This window comes from Macaca thibetana, chromosome 20 (genome assembly GCF_024542745.1).
Source record: "Macaca thibetana thibetana isolate TM-01 chromosome 20, ASM2454274v1, whole genome shotgun sequence".
NCBI lineage: Eukaryota > Metazoa > Chordata > Mammalia > Primates > Cercopithecidae > Macaca > Macaca thibetana.
In genome coordinates, this window is record NC_065597.1 from 71,066,686 (window position 1) to 71,090,082 (window position 23,397).

The 23,397-nt window shown below is 52.7% G+C and overlaps 1 protein-coding gene across 2 annotated transcripts in view; it reads right to left on the bottom strand.

Annotated features, from left to right (window-relative positions):
* C20H16orf96 (chromosome 20 C16orf96 homolog) overlaps positions 1-23,397 on the bottom strand; it is a 52,288-nt gene that overhangs the window by 4,112 nt on the left and 24,779 nt on the right. The window contains exons 4-15 of one of the 2 annotated variants that reach the window (XM_050774227.1): positions 21,509-21,589; positions 21,277-21,363; positions 19,668-21,165; positions 18,835-18,920; positions 17,741-17,851; positions 10,563-10,637; positions 9,022-9,186; positions 5,287-5,405; positions 4,705-4,767; positions 3,735-3,827; positions 2,578-2,737; positions 2,286-2,385 (exon numbers count right to left, since the gene is read on the bottom strand). In XM_050774227.1, the coding sequence (XP_050630184.1) occupies positions 2,286-2,385; positions 2,578-2,737; positions 3,735-3,827; positions 4,705-4,767; positions 5,287-5,405; positions 9,022-9,186; positions 10,563-10,637; positions 17,741-17,851; positions 18,835-18,920; positions 19,668-21,165; positions 21,277-21,363; positions 21,509-21,589 (2,638 nt within the window). The remainder of the gene's footprint in view (positions 1-2,285; positions 2,386-2,577; positions 2,738-3,734; positions 3,828-4,704; positions 4,768-5,286; positions 5,406-9,021; positions 9,187-10,562; positions 10,638-17,740; positions 17,852-18,834; positions 18,921-19,667; positions 21,166-21,276; positions 21,364-21,508; positions 21,590-23,397) is intronic. The other variant, XM_050774228.1, reaches the window with a different exon arrangement.

Here is a 23,397-nt window from a genome sequence, read left to right on the forward strand (position 1 = left end):
CCAGCCTCCAGGACAGTGGGAGGATCAACTCTGGCTGTATTTTGTTGTTGTTGTTGTCGTTTGGCTTTGTTCTATTCTTTTTTTTTTTTTTTTTTTTTTGAGACGGAGTCTCGCTCTGTCCCCGGGCTGGAGTGCAGTGGCCGGATCTCAGCTCACTGCAAGCTCCGCCTCCCGGGTTTACGCCATTCTCCTGCCTCAGCCTCCCGAGTAGCTGGGACTACAGGCGCCCGCCATGTCGCCCGGCTAGCTTTTTGTATTTTTTAGTAGAGACGGGGTTTCACCCTGTTAGCCAGGATGGTCTCGATCTCCTGACCTAGTGATCCGCCCGTCTCGGCCTCCCAAAGTGCTGGGATTACAGGCTTGAGCCACCGCGCCCGGCCTTTTTTTTTTTTTTTTTGACAGGGTCTGGCTGTGTCGCCCAGGCTGGAGTACAGTGGTGAGATCATGGCTCACTGCAGCCTCAAATTCCTGAGCTCAAGCAATCCTCCTACTTCAGCCTCCTGAGAAGCTGGGACTACAGACACACACCACCCTGCCCAGCTAATTTGTTGTTGCCCAGGCTGGAACTTCAGCTGTTGTTGTCTTTTTTTTTTTTTTTTTTTGAGACGGAGTCTCACTCTGTCGCCCAGGCTGGAGCGCAGTGGCACGATCTCGGCTTACTACAACCTCTGCCTCCCGGGCTCATGCCATTCTTCTGCCTCAGCCTCCCCAGTAGCTGGGACTACAGGTGCCTGCCACCACACCCAGCTATTTTTTTTTTGTATTTTTAGTAGAGATGGGGTTTCACCATGTTAGCCAGGATGGTCTCGATCTCCTGACCTCATGATCCACCTGCCTCGGCCTCCAAAGTGCTGGGATTACAGGCGTGAGCCACCGTGCCCGGTCAATGGGATGGCGTGCCGCATGGGTCAGGAATGAAGGAACTTCAGCTGTTTTAAGCCACCCTCCTTGTGGTAATTTGTCTTGGCAGCCCCAGAAGGCGAATGCAGGGTGCCTCCTCCTTTGCCCAGCACGCTGATGAAACAGTCCCCCTTTCCTTTCTTCCATGTCTGGTGTTTAGTCTTTGAGTCAATGAAGGCACAGCGGTGGCGAGAAAGAATTTCTGCTGGAGGGCCAGGCACAGAGGCTCATGCCTGTAATCCTTGCACTCTGGGAGGCTGAGGCAGGTGGATCACTTGAGGCCAAACATGGTGAAACCCCATCTCTACTAAAAATACAAAAATTTAGTTGGGCATGGTGGCGCACACCTGTAGTCCCAGCTACTCAGGAGGCTGAGGCAGGAGAATCGCTTGAACCCAGGAGGTGGAGGTTGCAGTCAACCGAGATCGCACCACTGCACTCCAGCCTGGGCAACAGAGCGAGATTCTGCCTCAAAACGAACGAACGAACAAACAAACAACAAAAAACCTCAGAATTTCTGCGGGTGGAGTTCAGGCCCCGGCCATCTTGTGGCTCCAGGACCACTCCTTATGGGGTGGTGTGTGGCTCCCACCCAGGGGCAAAATTTAGAACTCCTCATCCCCAAGGGGGAAGAGCCTTCGAGGGTTGTGTAGAGAACCCAGTGATGGACTCGAACCCAGTGATGGACTCCAGAGTCTTGGGGTCCCAGCAGGAGCCGGCCAGAGCCGGGCCTCAGCACTGCAGCAACCACATCGACTGATTCCAGATGTGCACATGTCTGGGTCTCCCACTGACCCAACCCTTGCCTGTGATATTAACAGACAGCCTCTGGGGTCTGGCCCAAGTCTCCTTCTTGTCACCCCACTGCCCCACCCCAGTCTCCGCCCTCCAGGGAGACTTGGCGTCCTGAGCTCCTGCCTGTGCCTGGCTTCCACCCACCACAGGGCCTTTACACACACCGTTCCTGCCACACGACCACTCTCCTCTAACCTGACTCCTTCATCCAGCTAAGTCTTAGTCCCTCTTCAAGGGCTTCAGGGCAGCTGTCCAGTCCCCTCTCCGTGGACTGGCATCCCTTGGCACCCACCTAGCACCCTTCCTAGCCCATGGTTCTTCGTCACAGGCCATGGTCCTGTGGCCATGGCCCTCCCTCTGGTCAGCTGTTGATCTCAGCAGCAGCAGATCCTCGCTCTTGCAGTCTCCCTCCCCCATTGCAAAGACCGAGTCTCCTGGGGGCCTGCTGTGACCTAATTTTTGTGACTGATTGTGTGAGGACTCCCCGGTCAGGGAGAGTGCTGGCTCTGGGCCCCACCTGCACCCTCTCACCTTGCCCAGCAGAACCAGGAGCCCAGGCAAGGGTGCCCTAGGAGCCCGATGCCCCTCACCTGCCAACTCCTTTGCAATGACTGAGGGCTGAGGCCCCCTCTGGCTGTTCATGCGGCCTTTGTACAGGATCCCATCCACGCCCAGGATGTCCACCTCAGCCTGTTGGATGGCCCAGGTCCTAGGTTAGGGAGCCCCCGACCCAGCCTCCCCTGAACTTTGGTGCACACAGAAGCCCAGAAGACAGAGTGCAGCCTCTGCTGGGGTCGCCCACCGCTCGGGGCCTGGTCCCACACTTGGGGCTGGGGTGCGCTGACGTCCACCCTCCGGGAAGGAGGCCCCAGCCAGACTCACGCTGTCATAGTCGATCATGTGGGGATCCCCATAGGGATAGAGCGTCGACAGGTTGCAGGACTTGCACTTGAGGCTGGCGGCGTTTTGGGGGCCGTCACCCCAGTCCTGCTGATAATCCTCCTGGATACTGAGGTCCTGGCGCTGCAGCCGCTGCTGTTCCCTGTGGCAGGGCAGTGGGTCAGCAGCGACCTGGAGACCCTGCACCCCAGAGCCCAGGATGGGCCCAAGGGCCTGGCCAGCACCGAGGGAAGACCAGCGTATGTTTCAGTTTGTGTTTAGCTGGCACAGCCAGGCAGGCATGGGGCCTGGATGGATACAGATGCACACAGTGGGGCAGAGGAATCAAACTGAGACCTGCATTTCCCCAGACCCAGCCATTTCCCTTTGGACCCCTGGCCCGAAGAGCGTGTCCTTCTAATTTCTTGATCTCAAGGAGCCAGGGAGGGAGGGTGGCAGAGTCAGCGCAGGCCCCCAGGTCCCTCCCCTCCCATGGCTGTGGTGACTATTCACCAGTTCCTCCCCCACCTGGCCAGATGTCCCCACAGCAGGGTTGCAGGCTGGGGAGGTCCATAGAGCCGTGGGATGTCAGGAGGTTGAGGGGTGGGGCTGGGACCTAGGGAGCCAGCTGGGTGCAGTGGAAACCTGAGGGTTTGGACATCAGCCCTGCCACTTGCTAGCAGTGACCTTGGGCAGGTCATTGCAGTTCTCTGAGCCTCAGTTTCTTCAGCTGTGACATGGGATGGCACCAGGATACATCTTAGAGGGCAGCTGTGAGGACTCAATAAGGCGCTCTTCGCATAGTGCCTGCCGGGCACAGCAGCGGCTGAGGGTCCCCCATCATCACCGATTTCCTCCGCCAAGAGACAGGGACATGGGCATAGGAACCCTAGCTCACAGGAGGTTGTGAGATTTAAATAAGAAACCCTCTAACAGTTTTTGGCCCACAATAGATGCGCAGTAAATATGTCAGTTCCTCCGTCCGCCATCATCTCGTGGGCCTGTCTGCCGCCCCAGTCACCTCTCAGAGTGCCTGTCTTGCGAAGGGCTGGCCATGTCCAGGACAATCTTAGGTCCCTGGGCCTGGAGGATGTGTCTCTGCAGGAACAGGGTTCCCAGGCCCCAGAGCGGCCTCCATGCGGGGCGCCTACCCTGCTCACCTCATGTGTTGCCGCTGCAAGTACTCGTAGCTGTTGGCGCTGGCTGGCCGCAGCCGGGACAGCAGGTGGGCTTTGCGGATGGTGATCAGATGTCTGTTGGAGGACAAGGGTGCAGCAGGGGCTGTGGGAGGCGTGCCAGGCCAGCAGAGGGCTCAGCTCCCACCCTTCCAGGAAGCCTTCCCAGTAGGAGGAAGGAGGTGCAGGCTCAGGTCGCCACCCTCAAATGCCAGAAGCGTCCACAGCATAGAAGTAGAAGAGGCCCCCCCGAGAGGCATCTCAGGAGCTCTGATCATCACAGTAAGACACAAAAAACAATTGTTCTATTTCCAAAAGTAAAAACCAGGCTAGGTGCGGTAGCATATACCTATAATGCCAGCACTTTGGGAGGCTGAGGTGGGCAGATCACTCGAGGTCAGGAGTTTGAGAGTAGCCTTGGCAACATGGCTTTTTTTTTTTTTTTTTTTTTTTTTTTTTTTTTGATATGAGGTCTCACTGTCACCCAGGCTGGAGAGCAGTGGCACAATCCTAGCTCACTACAACCTCACACTCCCGGGTTCAAGCCATCCTCCCATCTCAGCCTCCTGAGTAGCTGGGACTATAGGCAGGCACCATCACACAAGGCCACATATTTGTATATTTTTGATGGCTGTAGAACAGTGTATGTGGACATGTGTATCTTGAAGGCTGGGGAACCCTGTATATGAATGTGGATACACATGGCACATACAGAAGAGTGTAAATGGATGTGTATGGACTTGATGGTGCAGAACAGTGTATGTGGATGTGTAGACAACTGGTGCATACAGAATGGTGCACGTGGACGTGTATGGACTCGATGGCTGGAAAACGCTGTATATGGATGTGTAGACACACAGCGCGCATGGAACAGTGCACATAGAGGGGCATGGAGAAAACATCCACGGGCCCCACAAGCCCTTAGGGCCAGGGCACCCTGGGCGGCGGTACTCACGGGCCAGTCATCATCTCCACGGGCCGGTCACAAGAGATGCACTTCACGTGCTCGAACAGCTTCCTGAAAGGCACATGGTCCTCAGCCGCTGCCCCTGCTGGGCCCAGGCCATGTGCAGGAGGCTGCAGCCAGCCCGGGCCCCAGGGCTGAACCCCTCCCACGAGTGCCCAGCCCAGCTCAGCCCCACAGGTCCTGCAGTCTCCAACCACCCTTGTGGTTTCTCTGCCGCCCCAAACACAAGGGATGGCCTTTAAAGCTGTGTGAGGGGTGGTCTGAGGACAGGAGCCTCATTAATATTGGGTCCCTCTGCCTGGGGCACTGTCTGGGTGGGGGTCGGGGTCCTGGATCTGCCCAGGTCCCCTTCCCTCTCTGAGCCTTGGTTTCCCCATTGGCGGGAATAGGGCTGGATCACCTCTGCCAGCTCAGGACAAAGCTTCCCTCCTCCTCGGTGCTGTCAGCCACAGCCAAGCCCCTGTCCCCCATCCACAGGTCTGGAATCTTTCCTCCCAGAGCTTCCAGGGTGTGTCCCCCACAGCCTGGGCAGCAAGATTCCTACCAGGAGGGGCTTGGGCGGGCACTCACCTTCTAAAGCCGGCAGCACTGTCAGGATCCAATCTTAAGCCCTCAATCAGCAGCTTCCGGACTATTTTCCAGACCTCTTCCATTTCTTTCTTCAATGGATCCAGATCACTGTGGACTAGCTGCCAACAGCCAAGGTGAAGAAAAGAAAGAAGAGTCATGAGTTCACACCCAGTCTCCTTCCAGAAGAGGGGTTGCAGCAACCTGGGGAGTTACAGGGTGTAACAAAATTCAACTAAACTAGTGAGGGAGTCCAGGAAAGGGAAAATGACACAGCTTCGATGAGGCTCAACCCCTACTAGATGCTATTGGTAGAGAGGAGCTGCAAGGTGAGCTTCCTGGCAGCCAAAGCAAAAAACACCATCAGCTACTGTCTCCAAAGGCCAAATCAAACCAAGCTCAACTGCAGGCAGGGAGGTCTGAGAAACCTTTCTCACAATGGTTCCGCTGCACCTGACATTCACACACTCAACACACGTTTATTGAGGGTCTGTATGTAAAGTGGGCAGGTTTATGGCATTTAGTATATTTACAGAGCTGTGAGACCATCATAATCAATCATATTTATTTATTTTTAATGTTATTTATTTATTTTTGAGATGGAATCCCTCTCTATCGCCCAGGCTGGAGTGCAGTGGTGCGATCTCTGCTCACTGCAACCTCTGCCTCCGGGTTCAAGCAATTCTTCTGCCTCAGCCTCCCAAGTAGCTGGGACTACAGGCACATGCCACCATGCCTGGCTTTTTTTTTTTTTTTTTTTTTTTGAGATGGAGTCTCACTCTGTTGCCCAGGCTGGAGTGCAGTGGCACGATCTTGGCTCACTGCTAGCTCCACCTCCCAGGTTCATGCCATTCTCCTGCCTCAGCCTCCCAAGTAGCTGGGACTATAGGAACCTGCCACCACGCCCAGCTAATTTTTTAGGAGAGACGGGGTTTCACTGTGTTAGCCACGATGGTCTCAATCTCCTGACCTCATGATCTGCCCGCCTCAGCCTCCCAAAGTGCTGGGATTATAGGTGTGAGCCACCGTGTCCGGCCTTTTTTTCTTTTTTTTGAGAGGGAGTTTTGCTCTTGTTGCCCAGGCTGGAGTGCAATGGTGCGATCTCGGCTTACTGCAACCTCCGCCTCCCGGGTTCAAGCAATTCTCCTGTCTCAGCCTCTCAAGTAGCTGGGATTACAGGCACGTGCTCCCACACCCAGCTAATTTGTTTGTTTGTTTGTTTTACTTTTAGTAGAAACGGGGTTTCACCATGTTAGCCAGGCTGGTCTCGAACTCCTGACCTCAGGTGATCCGCCCACTTCAGCCTCCCAAAGTGCTGGGATTACAGACGTGAGACACCACACCCAGCCTAATTTTTGTATTTTTAGTAGAGACGGGGTTTCACCATATTGGCGAGGCTGGTCTCGAACTCCTGACTTCATGATCTGCCCGCCTCAGCCTCCCAAAGTGCTGAGATTACAGGTGTGAGCCACTGCACCCGGACTTATTTATTTACTTTTATTTTATTTATTTATTTTTGAGATGGAGTTTCACTCCTGTTGCCCAGGCCGGAGTGCAATGGTGCGATCTCAGCTCACTGCAGCCTCCACCTCCTGGGTTCAAGTGATTATCCTGCCTCAGTCTCCCGAGTAGCTGGGATTACAGGCACCCACTACCATATCCAGCTAATCTGTATTTTTAGTAGAGACAGTGTTTCACTATGTTCGTCAGGCTGGTCTCGAACTCCTGATCTCAAGTGATCTACCCACCTATGCCTCTCAAAGTGTTGGGATTACAGGTGTAAGCCACTGTGCCTGGCAAAAAATATTTTTTTAAAGCAGAGATACAGTCTTGCTATGTTGCCAGCACTGGTCTGGAACCCCTGGGCTCAAGTGATCCTCCCATCTCAACCTCCCAAAGTGTTGGGATTACAGGTGTGAGCCACTGTGCCACCTGATGGAGTATTTTTTTTTGAGATGGAGTCTCACTCTGTTGCCTACACTGGAGTGCAGTGGCGCGATCTTGGCTCACTACAAGCTCTGCCTCCAGGGTTCACTCCATTCTCCTGCCCCAGCCTCCTGAGTAGCTGGGACTACAGGTACCCGCCACCACGCCTGGCTAATTTTTGTTGTATTTCGTTAGCCAGGATGGTTTCAATCTTCTGACCTCGTGATCCACCTGTCTCAGCCTCCCAAAGTGCCGGGATTACAGGCGTTGAGCCACTGTGCCTAGCGGCTGGAGTATTTTTTTTTTTTTTTTTTTAGTTACAGAAATGGTGACATTTCCCTAATAAATATTTGAGTGTGATAACATTTTATTCTATAACCACAATACGATTATGTTTAATACAATTAGCAACAATTCCTGACTTGGATGTCATCTCCAGCCCATTTGTAGACTTGCTTCAATTAAACCAGGAAACAAGTACAATCTCTTCATGTGTTGCTTTTGGTTGTTTTGAGCCCCCACCTTTTTTTCTGAGATAGGGTTTCACTCTGAGTGCCTGCCAGGGTGCTCCTGTTGCCCAGGCTGGAGTGCAGTGGCACGATTTTGGTTCACTGCCGTCTCAACCTCCCAGGCTCAGGTATTCTCTCACCTCAGCCTCCTGAGTAGTTGGAACTGCAGGTGTGTGCCACCACACCTGGCTTTTTGTTTTTTTGGCGGGGAGGACAGAGTTTCACTATGTTGCCCAGGCTGGTCTTGAACTCCTGGGCTCAAGCGATCTGCCTGCTTTGGCCTCCCAAAGTACTGGGATTACAGGCGTGAGCCACCACACCTGGCTGCAATGTCTTTTATGATGGAAGGCGGTTACCCTCCATCATCTCTCTAATATCCTGTTGGTTACACAAGCTGGTCCCATTCAACGTGGGAGGGGGCTACACAACCATGTGAATACCAAGAGGTATGGCTGGCGACCATCCTGGAGCCTAACTATGCCTCTCTCCTGGGTAAGCGCAGGGATGTGGGGTGGAGGAGGGGAGTCTCTGAGGGTCCGTGACAGTCATTCATTTATTCATTCATCATTTACTGACTGCCAGTGATGTGCCAGACCCTAGGGAAATGTCTAGAGGAGCCATAGCCCTTTCCTCAATTAGTATAGTGTCGTAGACTGGAACAGTCGGTCCAACGAGAGTGCTACATGGTTCTTGCAACTGAGGTGGCTGGACTGACCCAAAGAGGTTAAATTAGGTTTAGAATCAGGCAGCTCTGGGTTTGAGTCCCAGCTCCACCATGAGCAGCAGCATTTCCTGAGGGAAGTATAATAACCTCTCTGAGGCTCAGTGTTCTCCTCTGTGAAATGGGGATCAATTCATGTATTGATTATGTATGGGGAAGGTGCCCAGAGTAAGGCCCTGTATATGTGTGTGTGTGTGTGTGTGTGTATAAATACATTGCAGCTTCTTACTTCCCCTCTTGGATCATTTGCTCTGGGGGATGCCAGCTGCCATGTCATGAGGCCACTCAAGTGGCCCTAAGGCAGAGTCCATGGGATGAGGAACTGAAGAGTGTTACTAACAGCCACATGAGGGAATTTCCTTTGAATTGGCTCGTCCAGCCTCATTCGAGCCTTCAGATGAGACCAGCCCTGGATGACATCTTGACTGCAATTTCATGGGAGACCCTGAGCCACCCAGCTAACCTGCTGGGTCACTCCCAAATTCTTGCTCCTCCTAAACTGAAAACGTTTGTTGTTTGCAGTTGCTAATTTCTGGGTTAATTTGTTAGGAAGAAAGTGAAAATCAACACAGGGACACTCACCTTCGTGTTCACATCCTTGCTGAGCTCCTCCACAGCCTTCTTCCACTTGTCCTCATGGATCGTGACCTTGAAGAGCATGCCCTGAATCATCTCGTTCATCCCCAAGGCCACAGACTCCAGGTCAGCTCGGCTTGCCTTGCCTGCCAGGGCGCTCCTGTCGGCTTTCTAGGGAGACAGGGAGTTCAGGGAGGTGAGGCTGCTGGGATGGAGGAAGGCAAAGCTGGGAGACATCACACCCCTTGGGTCTGGTGCTTCTAGTTTAGAACTCTGGACTTTTATCCTTGGCTTAAATGCAACCCTGGGGTCTATGTGGATTCAAACACGATCTTGAGATCAAAGCCAAGGTTTTCCTATAACAGGGAAGTTGATGTATGATTATGATTATGATTATTATTATTATTGTTTTTGAGACAGGATCTTGCTCAAGGTTGCCCAGGCTGGAGTGCAGTGGCACAATCATAGCTCATTGCAGCCTCCACCTCCCGGGCTCAAGGGATCCTTCCACCTCAGCCTCCTGAGTGGCTGGGACTATAGGTATGTTCCACCATGCCAGGCTAATTTTTAAATTTTTTTTGTAGAGTTGTGATTTTGCTATGTTTCCCAGGCTGTTCTCAAACTCTCGGCCTCAAGTGATCCTATCATCTTGGCCTCCCAAAGTGCTGGGATTACAGGAATGAGCCACCCTGTGCACAGCTGATGTATGATTTTCAAGTTCACATAGAAGTGTTAATAATCCTCAATTGCTGAAAATGGGAGTTGATGTGACTCTTTTTTCTTTTCTTTTCTTTCTTTCTTTTTTTTTTTTCAGACTGAGTTTTTGCTCGTCACCCAGGCTGGAGTGCAATGGCACAATCTCGGTTCACTGCAACCTCTACCTCCCAGGTTCAAGCGATTCTGCTGCCTCAGCCTCCCAAGTAGCTGGGATTACAGTTACCTGCCACCCTGCCTGGCTGATTTTTTGTATTTTTAGTAGAGACGGAGTTTCATCATGTTGGCCAGGGTGGTCTCGAACTCCTGACCTCAGGTGATCCACCTGCCTTGGCCTCCCAAATTGCTGGGATTACAGGCATGAGCCACCACTCCCAGCTGACTCCTGTTTTCTTTTTTTTTTTTTTTTTTTTTTTTTTTTTTTGAGACGGAGTCTCGCTCTGTCGCCCAGGCTGGAGTGCAGTGGCCGGATCTCAGCTCACTGCAAGCTCCGCCTCCCGGGTTCACGCCATTCTCCTGCCTCAGCCTCCAGAGTAGCTGGGACTACAGGCGCCCGCCACCTCGCCCGGCTAGTTTTTTGTATTTTTTAGTAGAGACGGGGTTTCACCGGGTTAGCCAGGATGGTCTCGATCTCCTGACCTTGTGATCCGCCCATCTCGGCCTCCCAAAGTGCTGGGATTACAGGCTTGAGCCACCGCGCCCGGCGACTCCTGTTTTCAATATGAACAAAGAGGGAGGGAAATTCTGGAAGGCTGTCTGGTGTGCTTCGCCTGGATGGCTCCGTTTCCCTGGGTAGGGGAGTAGGCAAGGCAGAGGACCCTCTGCTCACTCACTTCTCTCAGCTCCTCCTCCATCGTGCTCTTATTCACCTTGTTCATTTCCAGTCTTTTGATTTGAGCCTGGAGAGTCTAAGAACAGAAGCACAGGCATGTCTGCCATCCTAGAGAGCCTTGAGGGTAAAATACCAACCTCCCACCTCTACCATTGCCATGTGCTGGGGAGGCACAGTGGGCCGTACGGACAGCAGGCAGGTGGGCGTGGGCGTTAGAAGACGCGGGCTCAAGGGCTCCAGGTGCCCAGATGAGAAGGGAAGGAACATGCGACTTGGGACAAGCTGTCCCCTTAGAGGTGGTGTCATAGGAACTTTCCTCCACGGGGAGTTGGACCCAAACCAATGTGGACAATTTCACTCCCTGGATGTTTAAGGCATGTTCATCACTTCTGATCTGTCCTGGGGTCCCAGCAGGAATTCCAGTCTACTATCAACTTATCATAGCCTCATACACTGTGCCCAAGTGTTAGGGGAAAACCTCATGTCCCATCCTCACAACTCCACAAAGAACCAACTGCCCCCATGAATTCCACCCTCTCTCCAATTACTAGATCCCCCCTGTAATAGGAGCAGCAGCTGCTCCCCAGAGGGTCGGGCCATGGTTCCTGCAAAGCTGCAAACAGGCTTCTATTTCTCTCTTCCTGTCGCGTCTCCCTCTCACGCTTACGAACAGAACTCTGGACTTTCAGCTGGAACCCAGCTGCCCCGAATCAAGACTCCATTTCACAGCCTCCCTTATGGCTTAGTGTGGCCACTGGGGTGTCAACAGAAGTGAATGGGTATCTTTAACTTGTTTTTTTGTTTGTTTGTTTGTTTTTTACAGGCTGTCACCCAGGCTGGAGTGCAGTGGCACCATCTCGGCTCATTGCAACCTCCGCCTCCAGGGTTCAAGAGATCCTCCCACTTGGCCCAGCACGGTGGCTCACGCCTGTAATCCCAGCACTTTGGGAGTCTGAGGTGGGTGGATCACGAGATCAGGAGATCAAGATCACCCTGGCTAACACAGTGAAACCCCGTCTCTACCGAAAAAAAAAAAACAAAAATTTAGCCGGACATGGTGGCAGGCACCTGTAGTCCCAGCTACTTGGGAGGCTGAGGCAGGAGAATGGCATGAACCTGGGAGGCGGAGCTTGCAGTGAGCCAAGATCGCACCACTGCACTCCAGCCTGGGCGACAGAGTGAGACTCCGTCTCAAAAAAAAAAAAAAAAAAAAAAAAAAGAACAAAAAAAGAGATTATCCCACCTCAGCCTCCTGAGTAGTTGGGGTCACTGGCACCCAACACCATGCCTGGCTAATTTTTGTATTTTTAGTAGAGACGGGGTTTCACCATGTTGGCCAGGCTGGTCTCGAACTCCTGACCTCAAATGATTTGCCTGCCTCAGCCTCCCAAACTGCTGGGATTACAGGTGTGAGCCACTGTGCCTGGTTCCAATATGTAGTTTTCTATCCTTCCCCCTCTCTCTATTATCCAGAGTCTCCTGTGTCCATTATCCCGCTCTGTCTGTCTTTGCATACCCATGGCTTAGCTCACTTACAAGTGAGAACGTGCAGTCTTTGCTTTCCACTCTTGAGTTGCTTCACTTAGAATAATGGCCCCAGCCTCTATCCAAGTTGCTCCAAAGCCAAGGGACACCTTGAGCCACCAGAAGCTGGGAGAGGCGAGGAGGCTCCTCTAGAGCCTTCAGGTGGAACACAGTCTATGACACCTTGATTTCAGAATTCCCACCTCCAGAACCCCTGACAGTGATTGGCCGCAGCAACCGTAGGGAACTGATCCAACCAGCAGGTGGCAGAATCAGGATTCAAACCCAGGAAACGTCTATTCCCAAGCCTGGGCTCTGAACCGCATGCACACCAGGCCACCTCCCAGCCCAGCAGGCTTGGGCTAGTTTCTCTGCTGGAGTCTCTTGTTTCCTCCTCTTTATTTTAATTTATTTTTATTTTTATTTTTTGAGGCAGGCTCTTGCTCTGTCACTCAGGCTGGAATAAAGTGGCATGGTCACAGCTCACAGATCACAACCTACCAGGCTCAAGCAAGCCTCCTGCCTCAGCTTCCGGAGGAGCTGGGACTGCAGGTGACACCACCCACCTGGCTTTTTTTTTTTTTTTTTTTTTTGCAGAGACAGGGGTCTGTCTCACCATGTTGCCTCAGGCTGGTCTGGAACTCCTAGGCTCAAAGGATCCTCCCACCTCAGCCTCCCAAAGCGCTGGGATTACAGGAGACATCAAACCTGGCCTTATTTATGCTTTTTATTTTTTATTTTTTATTTTTTATTTATTTATTTTTTTTGAGACGGAGTCTCGCTCTGTCGCCCAGGCTGGAGTGCAGTGGCGCGATCTCGGCTCACTGCAAGCTCCGCCTCCTGGGTTTACGCCATTCTCCTGCCTCAGCCTCCTGAGTAGCTGGGACTACAGGCGCCCGCCACCGCGCCCGGCTAATTTTTTGTATTTTTAGTAGAGACGGGGTTTCACCATGGTCTCGATCTCCTGACCTTGTGATCCGCCCGCCTCGGCCTCCCAAAGTGCTGGGATTACAGGCGTGAGCCACCGCGCCCGGCCCTGCTTTTTATTTTTATTTTTTGAGACAGGGTCTCCGTCTGTCACCTAGGCTGGAATGCAGTGGTGTGAGCTTGGCTCACTGCAACTTCCACCTCCCAAGCTCCAGTGATCCTTCCACCTCAGCCTCCCCGGTAGCTGGGAATATAGGTGCAGGCCACCATGCCAGGCTATATTCATGTTTTATAATCTTGTTATTTTGGCTGGGCACGGTGGCTAATGCCTGTAATGCCAGCACTTTGGGAGGATGAGGTGGGCGGATCACTTGAGGTCAGGAGTTCGAGACCAGCCTGGCCAACATGGTGAAACCCCATTTCTACTAAAAATACACAAATTTGGCAGGGCGCAGTGGCTCACGCCTGTAATCCCAGCACTTTGGGAGGCCGAGGTGGGCAAATCACCTGAGGTCAGGAGTTCGAGACCAGCCTGGCCAACATGGTGAAACCCTGTCTCTACTCAAAATAAAAAATTAGACGAGTGTGGTGGCACACGCCTGTCATCCCAGCTACTTGGGAGGCTGAGGCAGGAGAATCGCTTGAACCCGGGAGGCAGAGGTTGCAGTGAGCTGAGATTGCACCATTGCACTCCAGCCTGGGCAACAGAGTGAAACTCCATCTCAAACAAAAACAAAAACAAAAAACCCACAAAAATTAACTAGGCATGGTGGTGCACGCATGTAGTCCCAGCTGCTCAGGAGGCTGAGGCAGAAGAATCACTTGAACCCAGGAAGTGAAGGTTACAGTGAGCCGAGATTGTGCCACTGTACTCCAGCCTGGGCAACAGAGCGAGACTCCATCTCAAAAAAAAAAAAAAAAAAAAAAAATTAGCCAGGCATGGTGGCACGCACCTGTAGTCCCAGCTACTCAGGAGGCCAAGGTGGGAGGATCACTTGAGCCTAGGAGCTCAAGGCTGCAGTGAGCTGTGATTAGGCCACTGCACTCCAGTCTGGGTGACAGAGCAAGACCCCAGGCGACACTGGGAAACCTAAGTCTTACATGTAAGTCACATGGTAGAGAGCAAGACAGAGACACAGTCATGAGATCTCGCTCCCATCCTGCATTTGTCATCTAGAGGATTGCTATCGGACCTAAGAGTTACTGTTATTCCTCGAAATGGTTTTCCTAACACGAGTTGTGGAGTAATCCATCCTTCCTCTAGTGGTCATATGCTAAGTTCTTGCAATCTTACATCTGGTCTTCTTGGCCTTTTTTCGTTTTTCTTTTTCTTTTTTTTTTGAGATGGAGTCTCACTCTCTCACCCAGGCTGGAGTGCAGTGGTATAATCTTGGCTCACTGCACCCTCTGCCTCCTGGGCTCAAGCAATTCTCCTGCCTCAGCCTCCCAAATAACTAGGATTACAGGCATGTGCCACCATGCCCAGCTAATTTTTTTTTGTATTTTCAGTAGAGACAGGGTTTCGCCATGTTGACCAGGCTTGTCTCAAACTCCTGACCTCAAGTGATCCACCCATGTCAGCCTCCCAAAGTGCTAGAATTACAAATGGGATCCACCGTGCCCAGCCTTCTTGGCCTATTGATCTGCCTATTCCTACACTAGTTCTACATTTTTTTTTCTTCTTTAACTATTGGTAATACAAACCATTTGTGTGGTTCAAAATCGTAAGATTTTATTTTAGTTTAGTTTAGTTTTTGAGACAGAGTCTCACTCTGTCACCCAGGCTAGAGTGCAGTGGTATGATCTCAGCTCACTGCAACCTCCACCTCCTGGGTTCAAGTGATTCTCCTGCCTCAGCCTTCCTAGTAGCTGGGACTACAGGCGTATGCTGCCACATCTGGCTAATCTTTTTATTTTTTTTAGCGATGGGGCCTTGCCATGTTATCCAGGCTGGTCCTGAAGTCCTGGCCTCAAGGCATCCTCCTGCCTTGGCCTCCCAAAGTGCTGAGATTTTTCCCAAGATGGAGTCTCGCTCTTGTTGCCCCGGCTGGAGTGCAATGGCGCAATCTCAGCTCACTGAAACCTCCGCCTCCCGGGTTCAAGCACTTCTCCTGCCTCAGCCTCCCAAGTAGCTGGGATTACAGGTGCCTGCAACCACGCCCAACTAATTTTTTTGTATTTTTAGTAGAGATGGGTTTTCATCATGTTGGCCAGGTTGGTCTTGAACTCCTGACCTCAGGTGATCGGCCCGCTTCACCCTTCCAAAGTGCTGGGATTATAGGCGTGAGCCACCGTGCCTGGCCAGCAATGAAATCTTGATAGCACAAGAGCCAGGAAGCCGGGACAAGGGTCCTGGGACCAGGGACGTGCTCTGTTTTGGCACGCTTGGCAGGCCTTCATCAGCTTCAGAGTCTTTCTAACAAGTGACAGCTATGGACACACAGGCAGACACTGCAGTCCCCGCTTACCCCCATGCTGGGTGCACGCTGGACATGCTGAATGGAATTGGCTCCAGCTCCATGGAGAAAGGGCACCAAGATGACCCCAGGACATGGTGGCCTGGGCCTCTCTGAAGAGCAGTGTTGGCAGGAAACCTGGTTCCTGGCCAGTGGTGCACAGTCTGAGCACGTACTCCTGCGTGCAGTCCACCCACACTCGGCCCAGCATCTCCAGAGACAGCCAACCCTCCTGTCCACCCCCACTTCATAGGCTGTGAATTGGTTCCCCTTTAATGAGTTCTTTTCCATTCGAGGCTGCCTCAAGTGGGTCCCAGCCTGATTACAGTGTGCCGACCTTAGGGGCAGCCATACGCCATGGGTCTCCTTGGTCCCTTTTCCCCTAGCACACCCCAGTGCATCCCAGCAACAGCCCCCTGACTTGGAAGACTTCATGGAAACAACTTTGGTGGGTTGCTGTTTATTCATTTATTTTTTGAGACCGAGTCTCGCTCTTGTCGCCCAGGCTGGAGTGTAATGGCGCATTCTTAGCTCACTGCAACCTCCGCCTCCCGCGTTCAAGTGATTCTCCTGCCTCAGCCAACAGAGTAGCTGGGATTACAGGCTCTCACCACCCTGCCTAGCTAATTTTTGTATTTTTAGTTGAGTTGGGATTTCACCATGTTGGCCAGGCTGGTCTCAAACTCCTGACCTCAGGTGATCCGTCTGCCTTGGCCTCCCAAAGTGCTGGGATTACAGGTGTGAGCCACTACTCCCAGCCCTTGGTGAGTTTTTTGCTTTTTGCTTTGTTTTCTTGAGACAGGGTCTTTCTGTGTCACCCAGGCTGGAGTCAGTGATGCAGTCATAGCTCACTGCAGCCTCAACCTCCCACACTGAAGCAATCCTCCCCCCTCAGCCTCCCAGCTACAGGCATGTGCCACCACACCTGGCTAATTTTATAAATTTTTTTTTGTAGAGACAGAGTTTTCTTCTGTTGGCCAAGTCTTGAACTCCTGGCCTCAAGCAATCCTCCCTCATTACAGGTGTGAGTCACTGCACCCAAAGCACTAGAATCACAGGTATGAGCCACCACATCCAGCTAGTTTTTGTTTGTTTGTTTGTTTTTTGAGAGAGTCTCACTCTGTTGCCCAGGCTGGAGTGCAATGGCGCAATCTCGGCTCACTGCAACCTCTGTCTCCCGGGTTCAAGCAGTTCTCCTGCCTCATCCTCCCAAGTAGCTGGGATTACAGGTGTGTGCCACTACACCCAGCTAATGTTGTATTATTATTATATATTTTTTAGACAGAGTTTTATTCTTGTTACCCAGGCTGGAGTTCAATGGCATGATCTGGGCTCACCACAACCTCTGCCTCCCCAGTTCAAGCGATTCTCCTGCCTCGGCCTCCCGAGTAACTGGGATTACAGGCATGTGCCACCATGCCTGGCTAATTTTGTATTTTTAGTAAAGACAGGGTTTCTCCATGTTGGTCAGGCTGGTCTTGAACTCCCAACCTCAGATGATCCGCCCGCCTCAGCCTCCCAAAGTGCTGGGATTATAGGCGTGAGCTACTGCGCCTGGCCTAATTTTGTATTTTTTTAGAAGAGATGGGGTTTCACCATGTTGGCCAGGCTAGTCTCAAACTCCTGACCTCTAGTGATCCACCCGCCTCGGCCTCCCAAAGTGCTGGGATTATAGGCGTCAGCCACCGTGCCCAGTCCCAGCTAATTTGTTTATTTTTGTAGAGATGGGGTTTCCCTGTGTTACCCTGACTTTCTCAAACTCCTGGTCTCAAGTGATCCTCCCACTTCAGCTTCCCAAAGTGCTGTGATTACAGATGTGAGCCACCGCATCCAGCCTAAATATTTTTTTTATTATCATTTTTTAATTTTTATCACCCAGCCCAAAATGTCAGTAAGTATTTCTACCACTTGGCTCAGGGAAATGTAAGAACATAACAGTTGGCACAAGAAGTTCTCTTAATCATTCATTGAGTCACTCAGCAAATGTGATGGGGCCTTCGCTACCCCTGCCCTTCCAGGGGCAGGTGACACAGTGGTCAAAAAGACAAACAGTGTCCAGGCCCTTCTGTTTATATGGATGGGGGGTGGTGGTGGGATTCGTTTGCTTTTCATTGAAGTATAATTTACACACAGTAAAATGCCAGTAAAGTCTCACCGCTTCCCAGCCTCACGTGCATCCCCACCTCCTGCAGAACCTTTGGGAAGGGTCGGAAGGTCTGGATGAGGAATTCTCCCCTTGCCAGCCCTTCTCCAGCCCCCCAGGCCTCCTAACCTTGAACTCATCCACACGAATCTCCAGCTTCTCCACTGCCTTGTCCAAAGTCACGTAGCAATCCTTCATTGCCTGTATTTGGTTGCCCCAAATTATCTCAAGTTCTTCCTCCTAAAAGGGGGAGACACAGACACCCCAGGCCTCTGCTTCTGAGGTCACCATGGCCGGGAAGGGGCCTGAGGGAGGGTTGAGGCCAAGAAGAATGTACCAGGCCAGGATAGGCGCAGTGGCTCATGCCTGTAATCCCAGCACTTTGGGAGGCCGAGGTGGGTGGATCAACTGAGGTCAGGAGTTCGAGACCAGCCTGCCCAACATGGCAAAAGCAGTCTCTACAAAAAATACAAAAATTAGCCGGGTGTAGTGGTGGGCCCCTGCAATCCCAGCTACTCAGGAGGCTGAGGCAGGATAATCGCTTGAACCCAGGAGGCAGAGGTTGCAGTGAGCTGAGATTCCGCCACTGCACTTTGGCCTGGACGACAAAGCGAGATTCCATCTCAAAAAAAAAAAAAATTAAAGAAAAAAAAAGAAAGTATCAGACCAGGGTGCCTTCTACCTGCCTTTTTTTTTTTTTTTGACAGGGCCTTGCTCTATCACCCAGGCTGGAGTGCAGTGGCATGATCTTGGCTCATTGCAGCCTCCACCTCCTAGGCTCAAGTGATCCTCACACCTCAGCCTCCTGAGTAGTTGGGACTATAGCCACACACCACCATGCCTGGATAATTTTTGTTATTTTTTTGTAGAGAAGGGATCTCACTATGTTGCCCAGGCAGGTCTTGAACTCCTGAGCTCAAGTGATCTGCCTGCCTCAGCCTCCTAAAGCGTTGGGATTACAGGTGTGAGCCACCGCACTGGCCCCACCTGCCATCTGAACAGCCACCTGAGACACAGGAGAACCGTGCAGCCCCTGCCGGGCCCCCCACACCAGTGGATCCGCTTTGCAAGGCAGCAGCTGCCTTCGTGGCCAGCTCAATTCCCCCCAGCCTCTTTTGCTACAGAACGCAGCTGCACCTGGGAGGGTGGCGGAGTCAAAGAGTCTTCTGTCATCTCACCTCAAGCCATAATTGCCTCAAAAGCCCTTTGCCAGAGACACTAACCTTGAGCTTGGATTTCTGGAGGCTGCTAATCTTTTCTTGCAACATGTCCACTGTTGTCCCAAGGCTGCCAGAGTCTCCCATATTGGCTGAAAGCAGAGGACAGGGTGGCTGCTGAGGACTTGGATGGAGGAAGATGTTTGTGCTGGGCTCCAGCTGCTTCTCTTATGGAGCATCTCAGGCAGCACTGCCCAGTGGAAACGTACTGGGCCTTTCAGCTGGTGTTACTTTTTTATTTATTTATTTATTTACTTACTTATTATTTTTTAATTTATTTTTTGAGACGGAGTCTCATGCTGTCACCCAGGCTGGAGTGCAGTGGCGCGATCTTGGCTCACTGCAACCTCTGCCTCCCAGGTTCAAGTGATTCTCCTGCCTCAGCCTCCCGAGTAGCTGGGGTTAAAGGCATGTGCCACCATGCCCGGGAAATTTTGTATTTTTAGTAGAGACGGGGTTTCTCCATGTTGGTCAGGCTCATCTTGAACTCGTGGTCTCAGGTGATCCGCCCACCTCAGCCTCCCAAAGTGCTGGGATTACAGGCATGAGCCACCACACCTGGCCACAAGAGTTTTGGAGACTAATTTTGGCATGCCATTTTCCTCAGTTGCCAACTTTAGACCCTAACAGCCTCCTTGCCCTACGATAAGACCTCACTGTACATTCAAGAGAAAAGAATAGACTCGTAAGAGCCAAATGCTTAAGGCAAAGGAATGAATGGCTAATGGTGGAATGTAGATTTTGTTGGTAGAGCCCGATGAAGGACAGGAGGTACTTCTCAAAGGCTGCAGGGAGAGCCCCACTCCCTTGTGCCCTTCCCAGGGCCGGACCAGGCCTACCTAGATAACTCAAGCGCTGGTTCAGGTTGAAGGACAGCTGGGCAAACTCTTCTTTCAGGGAGTCGTGTTTGACAGGTATCTGGGCCATGTGGCTCATGGAATACCTGACAGCCCTCTTCTTGTCTTCAGGGCTTGTGGCCTGCTTGGCAGCCACCATGGCCTGGGACAGGGCTGTATCGGGACTGATGCTGGCAGCAGAGTAGGAGGGAGAGAGGATTTCGTAGTAGATTTCGGAATCATCGCCCAAGGCCTGGGATTCTGTGGCTCCCCGGGAAGGCCCTGCACCCAGGACATCTGCAAAGACCCCTAGGGGCCCAGCTGCAGCCGTGTCTGTTGCAATGGTGGCCATTTTGGTGGCTGGGGAGTCCTTGACCAACTTGGCAGCAACCTTGGCTGTCTGCGCAGCGGAGGATGCGGCGGCTGCATAGGCTGCGGCAGCGGCAGCGGCAATGGCAGCAGTGGTTTTCAGCCGGTGAAAGGCAGACCGGGGAGCCTTAAGCTGTGCTTCCTTGGGGTCCCCCTCCTTGCCAACTCTATCCTTGGGGGCCCCGTCCTTGCCACCTCTATCTTTGGGGACCTCATCCTTGTGAGCTCTATCCTTGGGGGCCCCATCCTTGCCACCTCTATCCTTGGGGGCCCCATCCTTGCCACCTCTATCCTTGGGGGCTCCATCCTTGCCACCTCTATCCTTGGGGTCCACATCCTTGCCGCCTCTATCTTTGGGAACCCCATCCTTGCGAGTTCTATCCTTGGGGGCCCCATCCTTGCGGGCCCTCTCCTGGAGGCCCCTCAGGCTGGGGACATCATTTTCCTCCCCCTTTTCTTGAATAGCTGTGAACTGGAGGTCTTCTCCCTGGCGAGACTGATATGGCTGGAGTGGTTGAGGCCACGCTGAGGCAAACTCGGTGGCTGGTGGTGGGGCCCTGGAGGGTTGAGGCTGAGTTGGCCGCAGGACACCTAAGTCCCACAAAGGCCAAGAGCCCATCCTGGGCCAGCCTTGGGGAAGAGGCCAGCGTCTTGGGAATGCAGGCCAGCCTCCTGGTGGTGGAGGCTGGGCACCTGGGGCAGGCGCAGGTCCAAGCATAGGCCAAGGTGCTGGCAAGGACCCAGGTGTCACACTGGGCCCTGGGACAGGCCCCAGGGCAGGCACAGGCTCCAGCTCCAGCCCCAGCTCTGGCCCTGGCACAGGTTCAGTCGCAGGTGCAGGCCCAGGTGCAAATGCAGTTGCGCCCCCAGGTGCGGACTCAGGTGTGAGGGCCGGAGGCTGCGCTGGCTCCTGGGCACTGCTGAGAGAAACTGCTTGGGCAGATGATGAGTCCTCCGGGAGGAGCTCTGGGACCTCGTAATGCCAGACAGTCTGCAGCAGCTGGGGGTTTTGGACAGGTTCGGAGACCTGGATGGCACGGGTAGCTTCAAGGTACTCGGTGGTCTGGGCCAGGGCAGTCTCTGGGAGCTGATCCATGGACTGCCACAGGTCCAGCTGTGATGAACCAATTTCCTGCAGAAGAGGGGTCCGAGGGGCTCGGCTGGCTTCCATCCCCACCTCCCACTCTCAGCCGCCCGCCCGCTCCTCAGCTTCCTGCTAACCTCCCCTTCCTTCCTCACTCACCGAAGCGAACATGGCCTCATGGAGGCCACTCCAGAGCACCATGTCCTCGGTTTTGGGGATGGTTTGAAACTTATTCTGGAGAGAAGCCTGCAGGGTAGGGGTAGAAAATGAAGGGTGTGAGCCTGCAGGGGGCAGTGCCCCCCACACCTGCAAAGAAACCTTTCCAGGCTGCGTTCTCCTTCTTGACCCTCCCTACCCTCAGCACCCAGGACACGGGAGGAGTGGGCCTCACCACTTCCCGCTGCAGTGAGATCATCTTCCGGTTCTGTATTTTGAAGTCTTCATCGAAGATATCCATTCTTTCTGGGTGTACCTGGCAAAGGAACTGAGTCTATGGACTGGGGGTCCAGGTTCTGTCCCACCCCTGCCTTTTCCCGCAGCTCTAGGTGACTAAGAGCTTGAGAAGGAAGAACAGGTTCCAAACCCAGTGCTTCCCAGGGAGTGGGAAAGGGCTCCATGGGCAAACAAGTTTGGGAAATGCTGGGATTAAAAGCATGTCAGGCCAGCCACAGTGTCTCATGTCTGTAATCCCAGCACTTTGAGAGGTCAAGGTGGGTGGATTGGCCGGGCGCGGTGGCTCACACCTGTAATCCCAGCACTTTGGCAGGCCGAGGCGGGCGGATCACAAGGTCAGGAGATCGAGACCACGGTGAAACCCCGTCTCTACTAAAAATACAAAAAATTAGCCGGGCGCCTGTAGTCCCAGCTACTCAGGAGGCTGAGGCAGGAGAATGGCGTGAACCCAGGAGGCGAAGCTTGCAGTGAGCCGAGGTCACGCCACTGCACTCCAGCCTGGGGGACATAGCGAGACTCCGTCTCCAAAAAAAAAAAAAAAAAAAAAAAGGTGGGTGGATCACTTGAGATCAGGAGTTCAAGAGCAGCCTGGCCAACATGGTGAAACACCGCCTCTAGGAAAAAGAGAAAAATTAGCTGGGCCTGATGGCATGAGCCTGTAATCCCAGCTATCGGGAGGCTGAGGCAGGAGAATCACTTGAACCCAGGAGGCAGAGGTTGCAGTGAGCTGAGATCGTGCCATTGCACTCCAGCCTGGGCAACAGAGTGAGACTTTGTCTCATAAATAAATAAATAGCATTTCAACAAGTTTCTGTATTGCAGGACTTCCCAGAGTGTTGAATGAGCAAAAGCACATTAAGAATCTCCAAGAGGGCCAGGCACAGTGGCTCACGCCTGTAATTCCAGAACTTTGGTAGGCTGAGGGGGGTGGGTCACGAGTTCAGGAGTTCAAGACCAGCCAGACCAATGTGGTGAAGCCCCTGTCTCCACTACAAATACAAAAATTAGCCAGGCGTGGTGGCTCGCACCTGTAATCCCAGCTACTCAGGAGGCTGAGGCAGGAGAATCGCTTGAACCCGGGAGGCAGATGTTGCAGTGAGCTGAGATCATGCCACTGCACTCCAGCCTAGGTGACAGAACAAGACTCCATCTCATTAAAAAAAAAAAAAAAAAACACCTCCAAGAGACAGGCCAATAAGGCATTGTTTTTCTTTTCTTTTCTTTTTTTTTTTGAGACAGAGTCTCGCTTTGTTGCCCAGGCTGGAGTGCAGTGGCGCGATCTCGGCTCACTGCAAGCTCCGCCTACTGGGTTCACGCCATTCTCTTGCCTCAGCCTCCAAGTAGCTGGGACTATAGGCACGCACCACCATGCCTGGCTAATTTTTTGTATTTTTAGTAGAGATGGGGTTTCGCCGTGTTAGCCAGGATGGTCTCGATCTCCTGACCTTGTGATCCGCCCACCTCGGCCTCCCAAAATGCTGGGATTACAGGCGTGAGCCACCACACCCGGCTCCCCCGACCCTTTTTTTTTTTTGAGACAGAGTCTTGCTCTGTCACCCAGGATGGAGTGCAGTGGCACAATCTTGGCTCACTACAATCTCCGCCTTCTGGGTTCAAGTGATTCTCATACCTCAGCCTCCCAAGTAGCTGGTGTTAAAGGTGCCCGCAACCATACCCGGCTAATTTTTGTATTTTTAGTTGAGACAGGGGTTTCACCATGTTGGCCAGGCTGGTCTCAAACTCCTGAACTCAGGTGATCCGCCCGCCTCGGCCTCCCAAAGTGCTGGGATGACAGGCGTGAGACACCAGGCCCGGCCGAGAAGGCAC